The sequence below is a fragment of the Diadema antillarum genome, unplaced genomic scaffold, assembly GCF_040938485.1.
Source record: "Diadema antillarum isolate AM-2024a unplaced genomic scaffold, OU_Dant_1.0 seq00000382_RagTag, whole genome shotgun sequence".
Lineage (NCBI taxonomy): Eukaryota > Metazoa > Echinodermata > Echinoidea > Diadematoida > Diadematidae > Diadema > Diadema antillarum.
The window spans coordinates 2,448,485-2,469,754 of record NW_027271380.1 but is presented as its reverse complement, the minus strand read 5'-3'; the positions used below and the strand labels follow the sequence as shown (position 1 = coordinate 2,469,754).

At 37.9% G+C, this 21,270-nt stretch overlaps 2 protein-coding genes across 2 annotated transcripts; one reads left to right on the top strand and one right to left on the bottom strand.

The window, feature by feature from the left end:
* Positions 1-4,095: 4,095 nt before the first annotated feature.
* On the bottom strand, positions 4,096-7,611 carry LOC139731609 (peptide deformylase, mitochondrial-like). The gene is made up of 3 exons (XM_071642497.1): positions 7,535-7,611; positions 6,229-6,836; positions 4,096-4,478 (listed from the first exon to the last, which is right to left on the bottom strand). Exons 2-3 carry the CDS (start codon positions 6,797-6,799, stop codon positions 4,318-4,320), a joined length of 732 nt encoding a protein of 243 aa, XP_071498598.1. The 5' UTR covers positions 6,800-6,836; positions 7,535-7,611; the 3' UTR covers positions 4,096-4,317.
* Positions 7,612-8,189: 578 nt separating this feature from the next.
* LOC139731608 (3-dehydrosphinganine reductase-like) lies at positions 8,190-19,265 on the top strand. The gene is made up of 10 exons (XM_071642496.1): positions 8,190-8,659; positions 9,594-9,683; positions 12,593-12,652; positions 13,046-13,111; positions 13,888-13,983; positions 14,774-14,965; positions 15,977-16,060; positions 17,048-17,131; positions 17,804-17,905; positions 19,047-19,265. The coding sequence occupies exons 1-10, from the start codon at positions 8,534-8,536 to the stop codon at positions 19,164-19,166; spliced, it is 1,020 nt and encodes a 339-aa protein (XP_071498597.1). The 5' UTR covers positions 8,190-8,533; the 3' UTR covers positions 19,167-19,265.
* Positions 19,266-21,270: the final 2,005 nt, after the last annotated feature.

The window sequence follows — 21,270 nt, the reverse complement described above, 5'->3', positions numbered from 1 at the left end:
TATCTACAGCGTTGCCTATTCTAAGTTACAGATAGGGGTGAGAATTTTTTGAAGACTTTTCAATGAATTCAAATTGAAAATCCAATTCAGAAATTTAGACAAACAAGAATGCCATTCACTTTCGCCCATTTTGCAAAACATGCCCTTCTAAAGAATGATATATCTACCTTGTGCTATTGATATTTTTCCAACTCAATTATATCATTTTCTAATTGCTTTTCCTGATTCTTTTCCAATTTCTTTTTAGCTCATGCATATCCTCCAATTTGAGATCATCCCCCTAAAATGTATTTTGAACCGTGCTTCACTGGGCCCTCGTAGTGAACAACCAGGGAGGTGACACCATCTCCCTGGAACAACATTACCTCTTTATGTTGGCACTGCCCGACATAAAAATAATGACTAACTCTTGTCTATCATTATCCCAGCTGTGTCACTGTCCTTGCGAAATGCATCTACCAATACACATATACAGGCACGATGGGTCCTGTTTTGTCACGTGGCTAAAGAAGCAAACCTAATACCGATTGTACTTCTTTTTTTTTTTAAGAGAGCAAAGCAAAAGTATGATTTCAAAACAGCGTGGAACCTCCTCGTCCATTGAATATCATACACGATACTGATCTTTAATATTCACACAATGAACTTGCGTGTGTGTGTGTGTGTTAATTAGAAGGGTGGGTTTTATTAAGATATACATGTAATATACTTACATTTTTTTCCTATGGTCATTGCTGTACTATTGCCATTTTATCTGTCATATTGAAACCTGAAAATGTATAGTTATTTCAGTTATCTTTAACAGAATTGTTCCCTTATGACATATGTTTGTACAGTAATACCAAAGAGAATTGATGTATTTTGTATTAATTGATTAGAAATGAATAAATATTATTTGATAAATATTATTTAAAAAAAAGAAGTTTGTTTTCAGGTGTATATGGTATATATGATTGCTTATTCCACTAATGTATAATAAGTGTGTTTTGTTTACACATGAAAACCCATCTAAAGTTTGGAAGATCCAGCTCTCAACCATTGTTTATATTAGTCTTCAGCAAGAAGATTTGAAAATAAGAGAATTGCAAACTACAACAAAAATATACAGTGTACCAACATTACCTCTGTGTAAGTCTGATTTCTGCCCAAAGTTGGTGTAGCTTCTCAGACCAGAATGCAAAAAGTGTCTGTTTAATAATCACACATCAAACAAGTTGAATACTCTAGATCTGTGTCCAATTTGATCATAATTTTGATCAGATTTGAAACTGTTACTTTGTCAAGTCTTTCTAGTTGTTGCCTGTCACCATGGTCACCTGAATTGCATCTGTGATTAGATGATGATCCAAAGGCATCAAAATTACTCTGGCTCCTCACTACTCCTGACTACTACTCCTGTATAGTTATGCTGCAAAAAAAAATCTTTACCAGTGTTCCATGATCAAAGAAACCAACATAATCTCACATATAAAAACACATACATGTACACACATGCACACAAACACACACAGACACAGACACAGACACAGACACAGACACAGACACAGACAGACAGACAGACACAGACAGACAGACAGACAGACAGACAGACAGACACACAGACACACACACAGACACACACATATTTTACACTGCATGACACACACTCGGGCACACAACACACTGCATTGTACAAACATAGTACATGTATCATTGAATGAGGACATTGTTAAAAAGCTAATAATGTGGTTTCACATTAATTTGCTCATTTTCTATTAATGTGACATTACTGTCCAAGTGTTGAATGCATTTTGCTATGCTGACAAACTGCTATAAATTCAAATGGGTGTATGCCCCATACATGCAATTCATTCATGCAATTTAAAGCAAATCTCAACATTTTATGCCACATGCATTATCTGACATCCTATTCAGCATAACTTTGCCACAATTTCAGCTCAAAAGTATAGTAATTCAGTAACCTTTGTATATCATGCAGGCTAAAGCACAGTGCATGCATCAGCCACAATATTCTTGCCTTTGCTGCCATTTTCACTTTAGTATACAGTCATGTAAATGCATGCCCCATTAGAATTGAATGAATCATTGAACAAGATTACCAATACTGCTCTTCAAAAAGCAGTATAATGTAGTACATAGTGACATTGAATCTACCAGACCTACAAGACATTCTCCCTACTAACTGACACAGTTGACATTAAATTTCAATTATATATATGTTCCCTTTTTCATCATTACACAATATTTACTGAAATGATTATATCGTCGCTGGGGTGACAAGACCTCGTACCTCAAAAATGTCATTTTTTTTTTTTTTTTTGCTTAATGGTCAAATAATGGGTCAAGTGATGTCTTGGCCAAATCTCAACTGTCTTACTCCAAAAATGAAGCCACCATGACATGTCAAAGGAAAGGCTTTCCCATTCACTACAGTGCTTTGGCCGCCATGTTTTTTTGCTCTCCTGAACATTTGACATTTTTGAGATACGAGGTCTTGTCACCCCAGCGACGATATGTTAAATAGTATTCTTGCACTCCATCTTGTAAATACTTTAGTGTGAAACCCATAATGGAAATACTTTTTAATGCCAAAGAAGAATACAATTGTAATACTTGCTATTTCTTTTACAATTTCTTAAAAAAGATACATGATTAAAAACATATCAATGCTGGATGGAAAAAATTTGTCTTGTTAAATTTGATCTAAACCAAAATCATCACAATTCAGTTCATGACATAACATGGCTTTCATTTTACAAATGAAAACAACCTTCTTAGTCTCATATACCCATATCCCTGACCTGTTAGTACCTCGTAGCAGACTCCTTTTTTATTTAATATTAACTGTATACCATTTAATTGGTCAAGTGATACATACAAATGCCAATTTGCCTTTTCTGCATCTCAGATAAAAGTTTCAACCTGTTCCAATTGAAAGAGATTTTTGCTCAAAATTTGTACACATACCTGCTCCCTCACACTGCTACACACTTTCATTTGGTTTTTCTTACATGAAAAGCCTTCCATAATCCCCAAATTATGTTTCTACCCATATACTTGCAGCATTATATTGTTGTAAAATACTGCAGTGACACAATGGCCCAAACTGCAGTAATACAACTTTGAGCTTCTTGAACACCATGCAATCCTCATTGTGTATAGTGGGTACCCTGTACAGGTTTGAGTGTATTTAACGCCATACCATGATCAAAGTAAATATTGCATTTGATAATAGCAACTCCCTGAAATTTTAGAGTTGCTTGAATATCATACAATTCTTAAAAAATAATTATGTATAATGGTGGCTCAATATAACTCCTAGCACAGTATACTCCTGTCATAATAAACACAGTTATAACAAAATTCTTGTTACAACAAAGTAAAATTTCAGGTCTCAAAATTATCATCTACATAAATTATCTTTGTATATTTCACTGATTGGCTTTCATGAAATTTACATACATATAGGGAAAGAAAACCACCGGTCCCAAGGACTTCCTTATGACAGGAATGCACTGTACTTTAAGCACCATGGAATTCTTACAAATAAATCCTGTACAGGAGCAACAGTGGCCTATGAACTGTGGTGGCCCTAAATTCAGATTTGCTTGTCTACACAGAAAAAAAGTCAGTACCATGCATTAACCATCACTTGGATTTCCAGCATACCTTGATTACCCATCACATATTAACACATAGGCTGAAACTCCCTTCTAAAGAAGATGATACAAAATAAAACATACGAAGCTAACATTTAATGCTTACATGTATAGCTTAGGGATTGTTTAAACAAGCATCTTTGGTGTCATTATTCTCTGTGAGAACTCACACCTGTAACTTACTTGGATTCAAATGGCTAATTCTATGGGTGTGAAATTGCAACTAATTATAACCTGTACTCACTTTTCCCCACATTTTACAACTTCTAATATCTTTCAGATAACACATAACATATCAAATTACGGTTGCACTGTCCCGTGTAGGATGAGCAAATTCTGAATTCTGTATGATCAATGAGAGATATACTTGTATAGCTTAAACAAATGAAGGAAAAAAATATCCCTGTACAGTTCATGGAAATTATCTATAGAAGGGAGAGACAAAAAGAATATGAACTCTTTAAAAAGTTCATTGCAATATGTGAAAACTGAAGGAAATTTTTGTATGGTTCATGACGCTTTATAGAGCAGCAGCAGTAGCGGTTGCGGCAAGCTTTTATGCTCACAGGACATAGTGCGGCATGTCGCATCATGGTTCTGGAGTCACGAGAAGTGGAAATTGCTGGTTATGGGCTCAGCATACCCTGGCAGCCGTACTTCATTTTTCATTCCATTTTGGCCACTGAAGATCAGTGAAGGTCCGTGTGTCCATATGATCTATGTAGAGTGTTCCTTGCAAGTGATCATACTCGTGTTGGAGTATCCTTGCTGGGTAACCGCTCACACGCCAAGTGACTGGCTGGGCTTTCTCGTCAAGACCTGTGTTAGATAACAGTAAAGACCAACAAAGAATGGATGATGATGACTTAGAAATAGATGGTCAATATTAACATAATGAAAATTCTCGTCATAGTCAGTCATCAATACATTGATCATAAGACTCGTCTCATTGTGTAAACCCGCACAAACTACCGCATGGTGAAACAGAATATTACTGACTGTTATGTGAAAACTTCAGGTCACTGTTGAGATAGATGCATCAAAAGAACATACATGTAATAAGTCAATCTCTTGCTGTCTATAAAACAAAAGTCTGCTTTCCTGTTCCCAACTGATACCTTTGGTAGAATAATTGTCTTGATGTTTTGGGTGAGTGAAACTTTGTACATTACAGAAATAGTTGTTTTGCCCATATCTCGATTAAAAAAAAAAAAAAAAAAAAAAAAAAAAAAACTCTCATGGTGATCATACAATAATTGACAGTGGAATTTTTGATAAAGATAAAAATCATCTTTCATAAGTTCAACTGATGTTACTTCACTCATTGCCTATTCAAAGACAAGAGAAAATATCTGCCTTACATTTAGAAATACTATTCTTACTCAGAAGAATTTAATCAAATAGCTCTAAATCCAAATATGATCTTTTAATGACAACTACCAGAACTCTCTTTCAGAACTTCATTAATTGTCAGCAAAAAGTGACAATAGATAGTGTTCTGGAATTATCATTTTTTTAAATCTCAATACATTGATTTTGTTTCCATCAACTTCCATATCTGCTGAAGGTGAAGTTTTGTTCTTTATTTCACAGTTGTTTAAAATAAGATATCAGTTCATCTGCACAGAAGAAATGTTACACAAGAAATTGATGAATAGATAATCTTAATGACAAGCACTGATCAATATCCTTTCATATATTGCTTCTTTTGTTTAGAGTGAATACCTTTACGTCTTAACAGTATGCTGGTAAGCACCGTAAATAAGGATTACATTAATACATGTAATCATATATCGCAGAGGCTTTGGATCTTAGTGAAATCAAAAACAACCATGCCTGTCAGTACAAATGACTTTTTTCTATTCATGTACATTTATGACCTCCGAACTGGCTTGTTATTCAGACTACAGTGCACTCCCATTATAATGAACATAATAAAACTCTCATTACAACAAAGTAAATATTCAGGTCCCCAAATTATATAACTTTATATACTCCATTGTTTAGCTATATAACAAAATTTCAATATAATGAAAGAAAACTGCCAGTCCTGAGGTCTTCCTTATTACGGGAGTTGCCTGAGCTAAGATATCATCAGCCCTATGAGGAAGTGAACATAAGACAAGAAAGGTTGTACAGTGTAGATGGAAAATCCACACAAGTGGTTGCAAACCATGGCAACACATGAGTTATTAATATTTTACTCTAATTAAGGATATTACTCATGCATGGATAAGTTACAGGTGGGGGGGGGGGGGGGGCGACGGTGTAACCACTTTGGGCCCCCCCACATTTTTACCCTGGAAGTGGCACTAGAAAGGTTGCGCTGAAGACCCCTTTTTTTTTTGCTTGTTAGCTGATGAAACGCTGAAGTTGCAGCAGAAGTTGCACCGAGGCCGATTTTTTTTTTTCTTGTTAGCTGATGAAACATAGCTGATGAAACCAGAAATATAAAATGCCCCCCTCCCTTTTAAAAATGTGGCGCTGGCCATGAACTTCTCAAATAATGTTAGTTAAATCTAAGTATAATGTGCTGCAATAGTGCCAAAGATCCCTCTCCTTTCATCACCTGTGACTTCCACTTCATGGGCACGGGGTGTAGCTGCTGTGAATCCTGTCAAACTCAGGCATCCCTCAGGAAGAACAATTTGTTTGTCAGATGTAACTTTCAGTTGAGGATTCACAAACACTTTCAAGGGCACCACGGCCATCTCCCTGGCTTTCTGGATGTCCTCTGGGAAGCCCTTGAAGTGTTTCTCGGTGAACTCCATGACAAACACCTGCTTGGCGACACCAATCTGTGGACCGGCCAGGCCCACACCACCTGTCTTTCTCATTACGTCCACCATTCTTTGCACCAGGTCTTGGAAAGGCTTTGTTTTGATCTCCTCTTGGTCCACGGGGGCGCTCTTTCCTCGCAAGACTGGATCGCCAACCTGTGTCACATGATTGTACGGAGGTACGGCCATTGTGACTCTCCAGAGGTACTTGCGCAGAAGGCGAAAACCTGTTTGGTAGAATGGCTCTCTGACGATGACCCTGCTGATGTTGTGCTGTACTGGACTTCCACAGAAATGTCTGGTTGAAAGGTCCAAGGATGCTGACCTACAAAGAACGGTGATGATGCTTTGTCGTAACATCTGGCCAGATAAGGATTGATGTCTTTATGCCCAATGTCTGTGTGTATAAGAAAAAAAAAAAAAAAAAACAGTACCAGGTGATGGCAGATGATACAAGCCACTGGATGAAATGATGCATTTTCATATCTAAAACTAACACGAACAGGGCATTCCACTCTACACCACTGAGCAATAGTTGACATTACTGTCATATTTGAAGTTTAAATAGCACATCATCATCATATGAACTCTACCACTGACAACCTGACTGCATCCTTTTTCACTTTCATGCATATAATCTATTACTGTACCGGTACTGCATTCAATTATCTTTTTATTAAGGATGATAGAAGGTTTCATCACTTACCACGCTATCATCACAGAGAATTTCAGATGGGACTTGTGAAATACTGCAAGCCATGATTAAACAAATTGTGACACAGTCTGGTTACTCCTACATGAATGTAGACCTATATCTAATGAGCCTTGAAATGATTACCCAGGAGTCATTGTACGTAGATATTTTGCCTCATAATCTACAATATGCTGAGCTAAAGTGCAAGGGCTATAGATAGAGCAACGTCAACTAAAGAGTGCCTGCCCGACCCTCATCAAAGCAGGCCGACACTGTCAATTTCCACCGCTCTGCCCTGTCTGGCTGCTCACACTAGCTTTATATGTGAGTAACTGCGGCTTACTGCTGACGTTGCGGTGAACATTTAACCTACAAGGTACTGATTCACATGCATTACTCACACGAACAGAGAGTGTATAAATCACTGATTTCCGCTTAAGTCATTCGACTCCGATGGGACAACTTGGCCGGAGTTGACTGAACGCAGTTACCCTGTAGTGTCGCACGCAACACGCTTGCCAGTGCGGTTCAAGAGATGGGAGAGCTGTACGCCTGTACGTGAACCACAAAATTTGCGCCCCATCCCAAGATCACCACTATAAAGGGGAATCCCCTGCAGGTCTCCGCGCTGTGGATCAAACGTAAGGATGTAACTGTCCGATTTACTGATTACGAGGGCAAGAATCGACATGACAAATTGAGCTCTTGAGGCACTATAGACCAAAAAGAAACATGATTTTCTTGTAAAACTGATTGCATTCTTTTCTTTCATTTTTTATGCCCATAAACGCATCTTCAGTCTGCTATGCCAAGACTTATTTTTTCGTTTGATAGGATACGTTACTCGCTAGATTATAACCGTATCTCAAATTGGCACGGGTATCTTCTGCGTCACGATCGCTCTTACACGCACGCGAGGCGAGGTGGCTGTGTATCGTATTGTATCGTAATGTGATTTGTGTCTTTACAGTTTACAGGTGCATGCAGGTGTGGTTTACGGTGGTGGGAGTGTTTACACAAATATACAGAACAGATATTTGGGTGGCTCGGCCTGTACCTACGACATCATCAGGCAGTGGTGGTGTTGGTTAGGGAAAATTAGTTTGCTTGTAAGCGTCTGCAGGTGATCCTCGTTTTGTTATCACCGGTGCCTAGCCAAAATATTTTCGATCCTCTGCAAAAGACACAGTAAAGTGGCAGGATTTTTCCTCACGCAAGGACAGTAACAACTGTTAGAAACTACTCACTCTCTGGTAGTAACGTCACAGGTGCTTACTGAGGAACGGAGCACGTTCTGCAGCCTGGTTACCGATAAAAACGTGCGACTGCAGGGATCACTAACCGCAGCCACACACCGCGCCGCCAAGAGACAACCACCCGCCCACACCCACCGATGTAGCATGATGGAGGCTTCCCTCTTTCTCATCATTAGCATTTCCCTTGTTGTGGGGTTCATCTTCATAATCTACATCGTCTCCCCTCTCATTACGCCTCGAAGGCTGAAACTGAAAAAGGCCCATGTTGTGGTAGGGAATGGTTGATATGTTTCTTGCTGCTTTTGCTAAGTATTTACTATTAGTAAGATTGTTTCGAATTCACACTAATCTACTACAGTACAGTTTCTTGTCATGACAGTGCTAATCACACTCACAGTAAAACATACCAAGTAATCATTGACCTTATTATCCTTGTCATGGGGTATACATCACAACAATGATGCATACGTGGTACTCAAAACAGCACTGCAGACAGATGTGCAACTTTTGTGATGACGTCGCATGTCAAATATCATGTGGCCTGACAGGTTTTCTTTGACAACACAATATCAAACTCAAAGTATCTTTCCAGATTACTCGGTATTTAGTTAAATGACCCTTCTCTGACCACTTCCCACAAAGAGAAATATTATCTGTTGGACAGTACCAGGCATTAAGTGTACCCAAGAAGGAGAATAGAGTTGGCTTTGGCTGACGTGTCTTGGTAAATTTAAGGGGCAAACTTGATAGAATGACTGTGACATAGATTTGGAAACAAAGACCAAACATTGCCTTTGTTGAGACTTGAGGTTGCGTGATTGCCTTGAATTTACCTTGAAGTGCCACATCTCCATCTTTACGTAAATAGTTTGCAAGTGTGGCAAGGTTTAGGGAGCTTTGTCATGCATCTAGAACTGTAGATCTATTAAGTACTACCTTGTTTCAGGAGAAATCTGTCATTTGAAAAATTTTTAAGTTACTATGAAGTTTAAGTTTACTGTCAATTCAACTTTAGTCCTTTTTTGTTTTGTTTTTTTAGTGAGGTGTTCAGCTGCTGAAATGTTTACATTATAAAGAATATTGATTTGCTATGCATGGAGTTGATAGTCATTGGCTACAATACATGTGTGTTGCCATCAGCCTATCATGCTCATGTGTTTGCTACTTTCTTTCTGCTTTGTCCCTTTTTTTTTTTTTTTTGCAGATTACTGGGGGATCAAGTGGCATAGGGAAGGCTGTGGCGGCAGAGGTGTTGAGACAAGGAGCTAGTGTGACGCTGCTGGCAAGAAATCAGGTTTGCTGGTCCTGTCTATTTTGAACAACATGTTTAAAACCCATTGAGGTGGAGTCCCGAGTATACTCGGGCAAGTGTCTATAGGAAATGCATGTTGTAGCAAAATCAGCCCGTCCTCAACTGGTTAAGACATGTTCGTGCAAAAGACACTGAATTGTCAATCAGATAGACTTTTCACAAGACACCTTAATTCCCATAGTCAATGGGTTTCTTTTGGTGCCTTTACTTTTCAGTGGCAGCAGCATCTTAACTCTTTTATGTGCCATGGTGTACACCCCCTGTGTGCCACATTATTCTGAGACACCAATGCAGTTATGCTCTAAGAAGACATTCTGTTTTTCAAATCTATGTATTTTTCATATCTTTCTGTTAAAAGCTGGATATGCAGTGTGCAAAGTTGTAGGAATATGCCAACACTTGCTTTGATGTAAATTGTATGACAAATGTGTCATTGCTTTACTTTCAAATCACCTGTAGCTAATTACTGTAAATGCGTGACTTTTGCACTCAACAAGAGTAACAGAAACTTAGGATTTACATGCAAATCCAGTAGGGAGCACTGCTTGCTGGTCAATCGCCACATAAACTGCAAGCTACATGTGAGGGGAACGGATTCACGAGAAACACTTTCGTTGTACTGTGGCATTTGGCGATTTATGAATCGGTTTGGGCGGGTTTGTGCATTTTAGCAGAATATGCAAAGTTGGCACGCTGTCGACTGAGTCGGGTGTGGGAACACAGCACATAAAGAGTTAATTCACAACCAAAGCCAACTCTCAAAAGGCAAAGTGGGGAAATTATCTGTCACTCAAAAATACCAAAGATGAGCTTTGACCAGTGCTCAAGGACCACATGAACCTGGTCTATAGAATTTGGTTGATGTGTTCACTGTCACACTGTAACCAATCTACAATACAGTGCCTTATTATTTGCGAATCAGTAGATGTTATCTCACAATACCAAGTAACAAGTTAACCCTCTAGACTTTACTCTGAAAGAAAGAACTGTAATGCTTTCCAACAAGAACTTGCTTTTGTGACATCAGTATTATGCATTCTTTGTGAAACTTTGTTTGTGTATTTTATTTTGCTGAGCTGTCTTGGCATGATATTAAATCAATTTAGTTGATGGAGGAAGGGGAACTCTACCATTTCCCCAGGGTCAGCCTAGTGAGTGTGTTGTCATTCTGTTTGAAAACAGAAACAAACAAAAAGAAAACACCAGCCTATGAACAAGTTGAAACTGATTCACAATAGACTGGGATTTCCTGGATTTGTCAACATATTTAACAAGGAGGCCAGCAAATGGTCAAATCTTAGCAGGAATACAGGGGCTGTACTGTACTGGGGCTGTATTCTAAAAACACTTAGGAGCTACAATTTTCCTATCTACAAGACTAAAAATACGAATTTCCCAGATTGGTAGTCTGAAACCACGCATGAATTGTGATTCTGTGAGACTGACAAAAATCTCCCCAATTCTCATGGCAAATTATACATTGTAAAGATCGTAAGTTGATATTGTGAAATTCAAACAAATTAAAATATATGCTAAGAAGTAAGATCAAAACATCATGGTCAGAGATGCCAAGTTCAAAATACTTTTATGAGTGAGATTTTTATAACTCGGCGTCTCGGCGCTCGCGCGCATGCGCACGCGAACGCGAACGAGATGGGTGTCCCCCTCCCATGGTAGGGAGCTTTTTTAAATTATTAGCTCTGAATGATGCGATCTGGTGCATACTTAAGTGACTATTTTTTACTGATTTTGAAAGGCAAAAGGGAAATATACCTTCAATTGCAACTATCACTTTTATCCTTTGAGCTATGCTCCTTATTTTTGGCCCAAATTGCAGACTTCACCAGATGCGTGAGAAAAATGGGTGCCATGCGTGAGATCGTGAGACAGACCCTAAATGCTTGAGTCTCACGCAGAATGCGTGAGACTTGGTAGCTCTGCATGGTTTCTTCTCGTAGAGGGTAATGCATTGCAGCAGTTAATTTCTTGCACAATCTGCTTATTGGCATTGGCATTAGCATTGTCGCTTTATTGTAGCCCCCTTAGTTCCAAATACAGCACTTAATATAATGAATCATTAACCCGTTGAGGACGGTTGGATTTTGCTACAACACGCATTTCCCATAGACACCTGCCCGAGTATACTCGGGACTCGTCCTCAACGGGTTAAAAAGAAAATAAAAACAACCCAATATGTAACACATGTATGGTAGAACTCATTTAATGATCACAAACCATGCTTACTCTTTAACTCAATGTGCAGAATAGTATTAAAGTGTGCATGAAGATTACACATTACATACAATGCACACATCTCCCTCTCTCTTTTTTCGGAAGAAGATTATAAGAATTATTGTCGAGCCCACCGGAGGTACAGAGAGACTAAGGGATCACCTCCGGCGTCTGTCCGTCCGTCGTTCGTATGTCGTCTGTCCGTCGTCACAGATGGGGTCAACGAACTTTTAGGGCCCAATGTTAAGTTTTTACAGCACGTTTCGATTATGGCTCATAACTTTTGATGTATAAGTCCGTTTGTTACCAAACTTGGGTGGTAGATGTCCCTTGGGGAGTTGAAGGTCACCACAAGGTCAAAGGTCATAGGCGGGGTCAATGAACTTGCGGGATTTAGCAAAACATTAATTTCTTCTATGCGAATGGGTGAGACACATTTTGGCACTTGCCTTGTTTTACATGCAAGCATCTCATGGGTGGTGCATGGTATTGCAAAGCCATGGCAGACTTAACATTTTCATGATTATTCCAAGAAAACATCTTCATACAATTTAAGAAAAAAAGGTTAATGGCTGTTTATTTCAGGGGCTTCTTGCTTGTACATTTACAACATTGTTTGTCTGTTTGTTTGCATTTTCTTTTTTTCTTTCTTTTTATAGGAGAAATTGAAGCAAGCCAAACAAGATTTGGAGAAGTACATCATTGACAAAGGGTACCAGGTAGGTCATTGTTAAGATGACTTCTGTGATTATCTGAAGACAGGTGAGCAGTGATGTGGGTGCTGTATGGTGTTGTCAGCCTCTACATTGTATAAATACGATTAAAAACCTCAGATATTTCTCTTATTTATTCAGTGATGTAGTGGTGTATAACATGTGTCCATGGTTTAGATTTTTATTGCCTATTCTTGGGCTCTGTATGCAGCTAGGGACAGTCTAGGTTGTTTTGAACTGAATGTGCCAGAAATTAAAAGGGCTCTAGCATTGTATAACATCTCAAAATGTTTGTGCTATATTCAGCATTAAACATGTATATATTTTACAGACAACATCTGTTTAATGGCATAAATAGTACGATTTGAACATTAATTTGTTGTGTGAATTTGCCTCCAGAAAATTCTGTGCATATCAGTGGATGTAGCAAAGGACTATGGATCTGTGGAACAAGCCATACAAAAGGTATGATGCAAACTGCTGGAGGTTTTGATGATAAACACGACCAAATTGGACCAAAAATTTGTTCACTTTATCTTTGCGAATAGGCTGATTTACTCAAGTATTCGTATTTACAGAGGTACATGTGGTTTTTTTTTTTTCATACTTTACTAACTAATCATTCAGTCGAGCTACTCCTAGTTGAATACATTTCAGTATTTGGAATCCAGTGTGCATTCATTTTTTATCATTGCAGTGTAAGTTTGCCTTGATTGAGCTTTCTATAATTGTCAGGACCAACTTTACTTAGAAGTGTATGGCATGTGTAGGAGTAGTACTTGAAATCCGGTATGCCAGTTGACCAGCCTATAATCATGACAATCCACTTGAAGGCTGTTCAAAAGAGTAAATAAACAGTGCTAATGGTGATATTGAGAATGTAAGCGGATCTTGATGGGTCCTTGGTAAATATTATCATATTTTTGATGCAGTGAATCCATAATGTAATAACAATCTTACATGCAAAACCCCTTAATTTTTTTTTTTTTTCATTCTTACACTGTTGGTGCATTTCTCTGTGTGGGGGTATCTGTTGCATTTCTGCCGAGGCAGATGTCTCACATGATTTTTTTTTTTTTTAATTTGTCAATGTAGATTTCCCATAATGGCTCTCAGCATATGTCATGGTGTGGAAACCAGATAGATTTTCACATCAAGTCTTTCCATAAGCTCAATAATGCAAGTACAATGCAATTACTCAATCATGACAGTGCCAGTTTGCTTGTGTTTACATTTTTCAGTCGGTGGAAGTGATTGGGCCCTGTGACATGTTGATCAACAGTGCAGGAAAATCAAGTGCTTTAGCATTCGAAGACTTGGATGTATCAGAATTCAAGGTATCTTTTATTTTATCAATAAAAATAATGAGAGTTATATGCAATATCTTGCACTGTCCACTGAGAGATCCAAGTTATCAAGAAAAATAAAGACCGTGATCAAACAAGCTATCAGTCTCAGAAAGTTTCCAATTAACTGAACACTATTCAGCAAATTAATAACACTCAGAGAAATTTTTGTATCATGTTTTTCCAAATGATGAATTTGATTTACTAAATCTTATGGTCACCTTGGATGTCAGTAAAATTGTAACAACACTTTAACAGAAAGCCAACAACATGATAAAGTTAGACTTTTCAGTGAAGTATCATTGTAATGTTGAGGCCAGTGTTAATCTGTATAATATGAGTTTTTGTGTGTGTTAGTGTGTCTTGTCCTGAAAATCTCTTACCTGACTTTTTAATGTGTAGTGTTTTGATTTGTAAAACATTTTGACAATAAACATTCTATGAGGTCTGTGTGTGAGAAAATTGTTCAATTCCTGATTCTTTACAAAAAGTTGATGTGGAGAATGGACTTCAGAAAATTTATTTATGATTACAATAACACCATATTTTAGTATTTCTGTGTGTCTGTGCTAAGAGCAATCACATGTTTGAATGTCTTACGTCATATTTATTTAGCTTAAAGAAAAAGGAAGGGACCTATTTACAGCCAGTGAATAACCCGAGGTTTGGCTGGAAATGACCAGAAGTAATTGCATAGCTGCTATAAGAAGTGATTGATATTTGTCTGCATAGACATACTATACTGAAAACTACTGTCGCACGACTTCTTTTCCCTCTACAGCAAGATATGGAAGTTAACTATCTAGGTTCAGTGTACGCGACGCGAGCGGTGCTTCCGTACATGAAGAAGCAGCAGTGTGGACGCATCGTCTTCATCTCATCCCAGGCGGGGCAGCTTGGTCTCTATGGTTACACATCCTACAGCGGCTCAAAGTTTGCCCTGAGAGGTTTTGCAGAAGCATTGCAAATGGAGGTAGGACTATGAATGCTGATTTTTTAACATATTTTTGTAGCCTTTTCTCCTTAATATTATGATCTGAATGCTGCAGATGATTACAGATATTTTGATGTCATTTGTTCCTACCTGTGACATCTCCCTGCTTCTACCACATCTTCATGAATGTCTTGTGTGCAACTTTATGGTTGATTTTGATATGCAAACTATACATGGTCTTACACAGCATTTTAAACAGTACACTCCCTTTGTAATGACTACAGTTATAGTGAAATTTTCGTTACAATGAAATCGAAATTCAGGTCCAAAAAGTCATTATCTAAATGTCTTTTAATATACTTTATTTGTACAGCTGTAATAGAATTTCAATTTTTTTAGAAAAACTGCTGGTCCAGAGGACTATGTTTCCAAGGGAGTGGCCTGTATGTTGTTACATTCGCTACAGTGTTTTCTCACAGAAATAGTAATCAATAGCTGTTCGACCATTATGTCCGTGGTACAGTGTTTGTTATCAATGTGTCATTGTTTGCATTTGAAACATACAGAAGAAATAAAAGCTGCTTTCACTAAAAATGAGAAGAAGAAAAGGGCAAGATAAGAAATATACTGTATGTCTGTATTTCCCATATGTTTTAGAATGTTTACTGTGATGCAGCAAACTTTTTCACATTCTCCATGCACCATCCAGTTGAGCAATTAGTCAGTTGGATAGCATTTATTCTTATCACTGCTGAAATGTAAAAGGGCATTTGACTTTATCCTTTATGGGTTTTTATTTACTTGTGCACTCCATGATGTGTTTGGAAAAGTGAAATAAAGAAAAAAAGGAGCATTTCTTAGATTGCTAGTGAAAGGCTTGCATTGGGCATTGGTGCAAATGGAACAGCTTTAATTCATATCAGTGTAACACATACACTGTATCTCCAATTCAGTAGAACATTTTGTCATGTAAATAAACAACATGTATCCTTTGGTGGTTGTGCAGGGTTTCATAAATAATACTGGTTGTTTCCTTCGTGTTGATTTCAGGTCAAGCCCTACAACATCTATGTGACCCTCAACTTCCCTCCAGACACTGACACACCCATGCTGCAGGCTGAAATGGAGACACAGGTGAGTGAGATTAGTGGACATAGCATGGTCTCTGTCACAAAATCACTCGCCAAAGTTTTCAAGCCACATTAACCCGTTGAGGATGAGTCCCAAGTATGCTCGGGCAGGTGTCTATGGGAAATGTGTGATGCAGCAAAATCAGTCTGTCCTCAACTGCTCAACAGGTTAATATAGGCTAACCCATATTTGCAGTCCAGTGGGATATACCAGCTGCAGCTTCCTGGGAATATACCAGCTGCAGCTTCCAGGAAATGTGTCAATCTGCTCTCCTCTTTGTAAAAGATTGTTGCCTCCTTTTATTTTTATTTTTTCCTTGTTTGTTTGTTTGTTTGGTTTTTGTTTTTTTTTGTTTTTTTTTTTTGGGGGGGGGGGGAGAGTTAGCAGAAATCCCTTGAGCTTCTGCGCTTTACTGTACAAAGGTGAGCAGTGTTCAATTCACCTCTGGAAGCTTTGACATGGAGTGTTGGTATCTTAAGTTTGTCTCTGAAATTAAATCTTTGTTGTTTCTTTAAGGGAAGATTACACAGGAATTAAAATTACCATTGTTTTGAGCAACCACTGTAAATAATTTCGGTGTCCATTTTCCATAAATACACAGTCACTAATGATACATCTTATAAATTAAATGCAAGTTTGTAGCAGTATACCAAGTATGTTAAATTCTGATGGTTTGTTTGGTTGATAGAGTCAGTATATCATGTCTTAGGACTTAGGAGCTGATGGTAAAGTGCCTCAACTTATTTGATTCTTAGGATGCTATGTTTAGACGCAGTTGAGTATGTGTCCCTGAATGATGTAATATTCTGTGTTTAATCATCCCACCTCTCAGCTCTAAGACATCTGATATACTATAAATAAATTTATGTGCTTGTACTTGGTGACATATTTTGATGTCTTTAGCATGATAATATCACAGTTAAGAGAGAAAGAGAGAAAAAAAAGCCAACAACACCAGTCTATTTTATTGTTTGTCCTTCCTCTTGACAGCCTGAAGAAACCAGACTGATTTCAGAGACATCTGGACTCTATCAAGCACATGATGTGGCAAAAATCATTGTCCGAGATTCCCTTGTAAGTTTTACTCTCTGACACAATCTTCTTCGGTGTTTCACTAAACTTGCCTTTTCCAGTGCTGTCATATTTATGATCTATCTTTGGTTTCTCCTCACAAGAGCATGAAATTTTATGCATTTATATGTTTTTTTCTTGTTAGCTGTGTTGATGTGTCAGTGTATTCTACTTAAAGATACTAGGTGATTGTGCATGCATGTTATGTAAATTCAATGTGTATTGTATGTAAGTCCACCTCTTTTGGGATTATTCTAATACAAAATGAGATGTCCAATCAGATTTAGATATGATAGCACTTATGACTCTTTGATTGGCCTTACCAGCCTGAACTGTGTAGTTAGAAAATTTTGATTATAATTATATAAGGCACAGATGTGTGATCAACATTTTATATATCTAAAGTAAAGAAGGTCCCTGTACTGTATTTGTGTAGAAATGTATTCAGATGGAATAGTGCAACTTCAAAGCAGCTTGCCAGGATAGACCATCCGAGGAACCTTGGAAAAGTGTTGCCAGTTTGTTTTAGTCCCTCCTTGTATTAAAAAAAATACACATCAAAAAGACAAGTCCAAGATATAGCAAGTGCAAGACATACAATATGTTGAGAACAGCAACCCAGAATTGGTATTTGTAGGTATTTCAGTGTTTTGCTGATAATTACTTTCTGCACAGAATGCAGTGTTCCTCAGCTATGTAGGTATGGATGGATACATGCTCTCGATTCTGACGTGCGGAATGTCGCCCGTCACTTCCATGATGGTTGGAGTCCAACAGGTGAGGACAGCCCTCAGATAGACACTGTAACATTTTCGTGGTACACTTCCATGGAGCAAGATTTGGAATGGTTGTATTTGGGTCAGTCCATGGGGTTGGATCATCTTTTGTGACATACTCGAACTCAAAATCCAGGCCTCATTAAAACCAAGCAAATATCTGCCAGTGATGACTTCAGAAAGAAAATGGTATCCCACCAAGTTTTACTGCTCAAGTATCTTGGGTATCACAATTTTAGACCAGAGAATTTATTGTTAAGTGTTACATAAATGTGAATTCCGTGTAATGGAGGTAAGCAAGTTAATTTGCAGGCAGTGCAGCAAATCCATGAAAGATTTCTGATTTAAATATGCATCTCTATAGTAAGAGGCAAAGTTCATATTGACACAGCAAAACTTAACCACATTGGAAATGATCTTCATTGTGAAATGGAAAAGTTGATACCTCTATTACATGGACATCGTGCCATTTGTTAACCCAAACTGATGGACTGACCGATTTGTTCACCTAGGCTGCACTGATTGTCCCCATAATTCATGATGAATAAGTACATGCAAATTTCTTTCTGTACACTGCTGTGAGGGACCATTAGACGTGAAAGTTAGGTAGTCACCAAGCATGGCATGCTCACAAAAGAGCTGTAACTGCAGGTTATATGCAACTTTCCTTCCTCTTCCTTATATTTGACATTTTGGGTACCATATATTAATCATGATATTCACATCCTGCTGTAACACACTAATTTCGCCAATATTGCGAGAGCCAAGATTCACGAAATTACAATGCATGCAAAAGTTCTTGTCTACTCTATATGCATTGAAAACCAGGGGTGAATCGTGAAAATTTCATGCTGTGAATATTTCTGGTTTTACAGTATTTTGGGGAGTTTATTGTGGGTTTTTTTTTTCTTCAGAATGTTAGATAGAAGACAATATCTATCTAGTGAAGACACCGTTTCACACACTTGCATTTGACTTCCAAGCTAATGCTCCATTTTGAGCAGTTGATTATTGTAAATTTTTCATCATCATCATTATTGTTATGCTGTGTGTGTGTGTTTGTTTGTTTGTTTGTTTTTGTAATCACCAGTGAGTTCTGCATCTTTTTCATGAAATATGTGTGTTGGTTGATACCTTGGTAGGTCGCCTTTATGGGTCTGTTCAGAGTCATCTCGCACCTGTACATCGGCAGCTTTGACAGGATCATCAGAAAATGCAAAGAACAGCGGGAAGCCAGATTGGAAGACGCCAAGGACAAATGAATGCTTTCAATCTTCACTTTATTCATGGATTTTGTCTGTGTGTGCTGACTTCCATTCAGCACAGAGAAAGAAGACGGTGCAATGATTCAATGTAAAGTCTTCATTCCAGTCAATGCTAACAAGGACATACGTGTACCAAGGTAATGAAATCCATGCTACTGCGGTTAGCAAATCAGAGCTCTCCTCCTAATTGAGCCTTGATAGTCCATACATTGTGTGATGTCATTCTTTGACAGGCCTGTGTGTCATGTGTTTTGTGGTGTGTGAAGTTGACTCTAGTTAACTCAATAGTGTTGAAGTGAAAGTGATGTCGGAACAATCAAAAAGGTGGTTTTTTTTTTTGTGTGTGTGTGTGTGTGTGTTATGATTTCGTCAAATGCCATGTGCCTTCCTGTGGACCATTTCACACAGTCATAATTGTTTTCAGAGAATTTTGACTCTTTGTTTTGGTAGATTTATCTGTGCCTTGTAATCTCTTAGGCACACTGTGTTGCTCTTATAGCAGCCCAGAGAAGTGCTTCAACATGGTCTTCAGATGAAAATTGGGGTGACAATATGGGGGTGAAATGTGATAATAGATGCTAAGGACTTTGATTCACACTGCTCAAAGACAACAGATTGTTGAAGGGCTGACCATTGTATATGGAAAGTAGAAGTGAAATTTGAATGTATAAACTCATGATTGAATTCATCCCACTCAAACAGAGCAGAGTGTGAAGGACAGGGTACAGTATGCAAATATTCTCTGAGAGTACATATATCTGTCTGTCAGACCAAAGAGGGAGCCCTGCTCCCTTGGCCATCTCAACAAGAGAATCAATTGTCTTCATGTATCTATACGAGCTGTCACAAAAGTTGTCAGCCAAAACCTTTTTCTAGGAGTAAGTGAGGTGCACAGTGAAGAATTTATGGTTGATTCTCTGTTCAAACTTTAATTTGACCAAAGTAGCGATCTCTCTTGTATAGCTTCTTTTTTTTTTTCAGTGCTGTACGTTAGATTTAGTCCATTGAAATTTCACAACAGTCATCATCACCTGTTGCGTTCACAAATATTTGTTGGTCATTTTCTTAATTCATTTAGATTTCTAACTGCCAGGCTCAGTGTTTTCCTGTCCATCCCCGAAATGGAAAGAAGTAGATGAGAGGATTGAACTGTTAAGCATTTCTTCATTTATCTCGAGTCACATGTTCCCAAAGATTATACTGCTATATTTTCATACTATAGTGCCTTTAGTGCAATACTTTTGTGCTCCAAGGTTTGGTTACTCGTGATTTGAATACAATGGCAATTGATGGCACTCACACTTGATGAATGCATCCAAGGCCAGTGAGAGCATAAATCATGTAGTCGCTTGACTAAGCATATTGACAATTAAATTGTACTTTGACAGATAAGCTGTGCATTTTCCCCAATGCCCATCCATGTAAATTTGCTGTAAATGTAGAGGATCAATTAAGAGGAATTGTCTTTTGAGAAGGAATATGAAACAGTAGGCACATGTGAAGTTTGAACCAACATCCTTTGTTTGTACAACAATGAGACAATGTTGAGACTGAATCATTTTTAAGTTTGTGCTTTAGAAGGAAAATCAATCATTTTGAAATACTGGCAAACATTTTTATTTTTTATTTTTTGGTCCTTTCCTGTACTCTAATAGGCTGTGAGGACTTGCTGGGAAAAGTTTACATGATTCCTTCCATTAGCAACTCCAGTTCATCCATACCTATTTCTTCTTTTAAAAAATACAAACAAACAAGCAAACAAGCAAACAAACAAAACCAAAAGAACCCTGTCACAAAACATAGCAAAATTCAATGAAATATCTCAGCAGATAATGCCGCCTTCTTTTTCTTCTTTTTTGTGTTCTTTTTTACTATGATTCAGTGAGTACCGGCACACATAATCAGAGACATTTATGCAATAAACAAACAAAACAGCAACTTTTGATGCATACCTTGTATCAAGGGATTGAAAGCTTGCTGATACATTTTGTGTAGAAAAATGTCCTCGATTGAAGAAAGTCCCAGATGTAGAAACACGAATACATTTGCTTGAGATTCTATGAAACTGTCAGTGGTCATTGCCAGTGGTATATGTAAAACA

Coding starts and splice junctions, on each gene's coding strand:
- LOC139731608 (XM_071642496.1), top strand. CDS start 8,534: ATGATGGAGGCTTCCCTCTTTCTCATCATTAGCATTTCCCTTGTTGTG. Junction 9,684..12,592: donor CGCTGCTGGCAAGAAATCAG/GTTTGCTGGTCC, acceptor TTCTTTTTATAG/GAGAAATTGAAGCAAGCCAA. Junction 12,653..13,045: donor TCATTGACAAAGGGTACCAG/GTAGGTCATTGT, acceptor ATTTGCCTCCAG/AAAATTCTGTGCATATCAGT.
- LOC139731609 (XM_071642497.1), bottom strand. CDS start 6,799: ATGTTACGACAAAGCATCATCACCGTTCTTTGTAGGTCAGCATCCTTG. Junction 4,479..6,228: donor CCATGAAGTGGAAGTCACAG/GTGATGAAAGGA, acceptor TATCTAACACAG/GTCTTGACGAGAAAGCCCAG.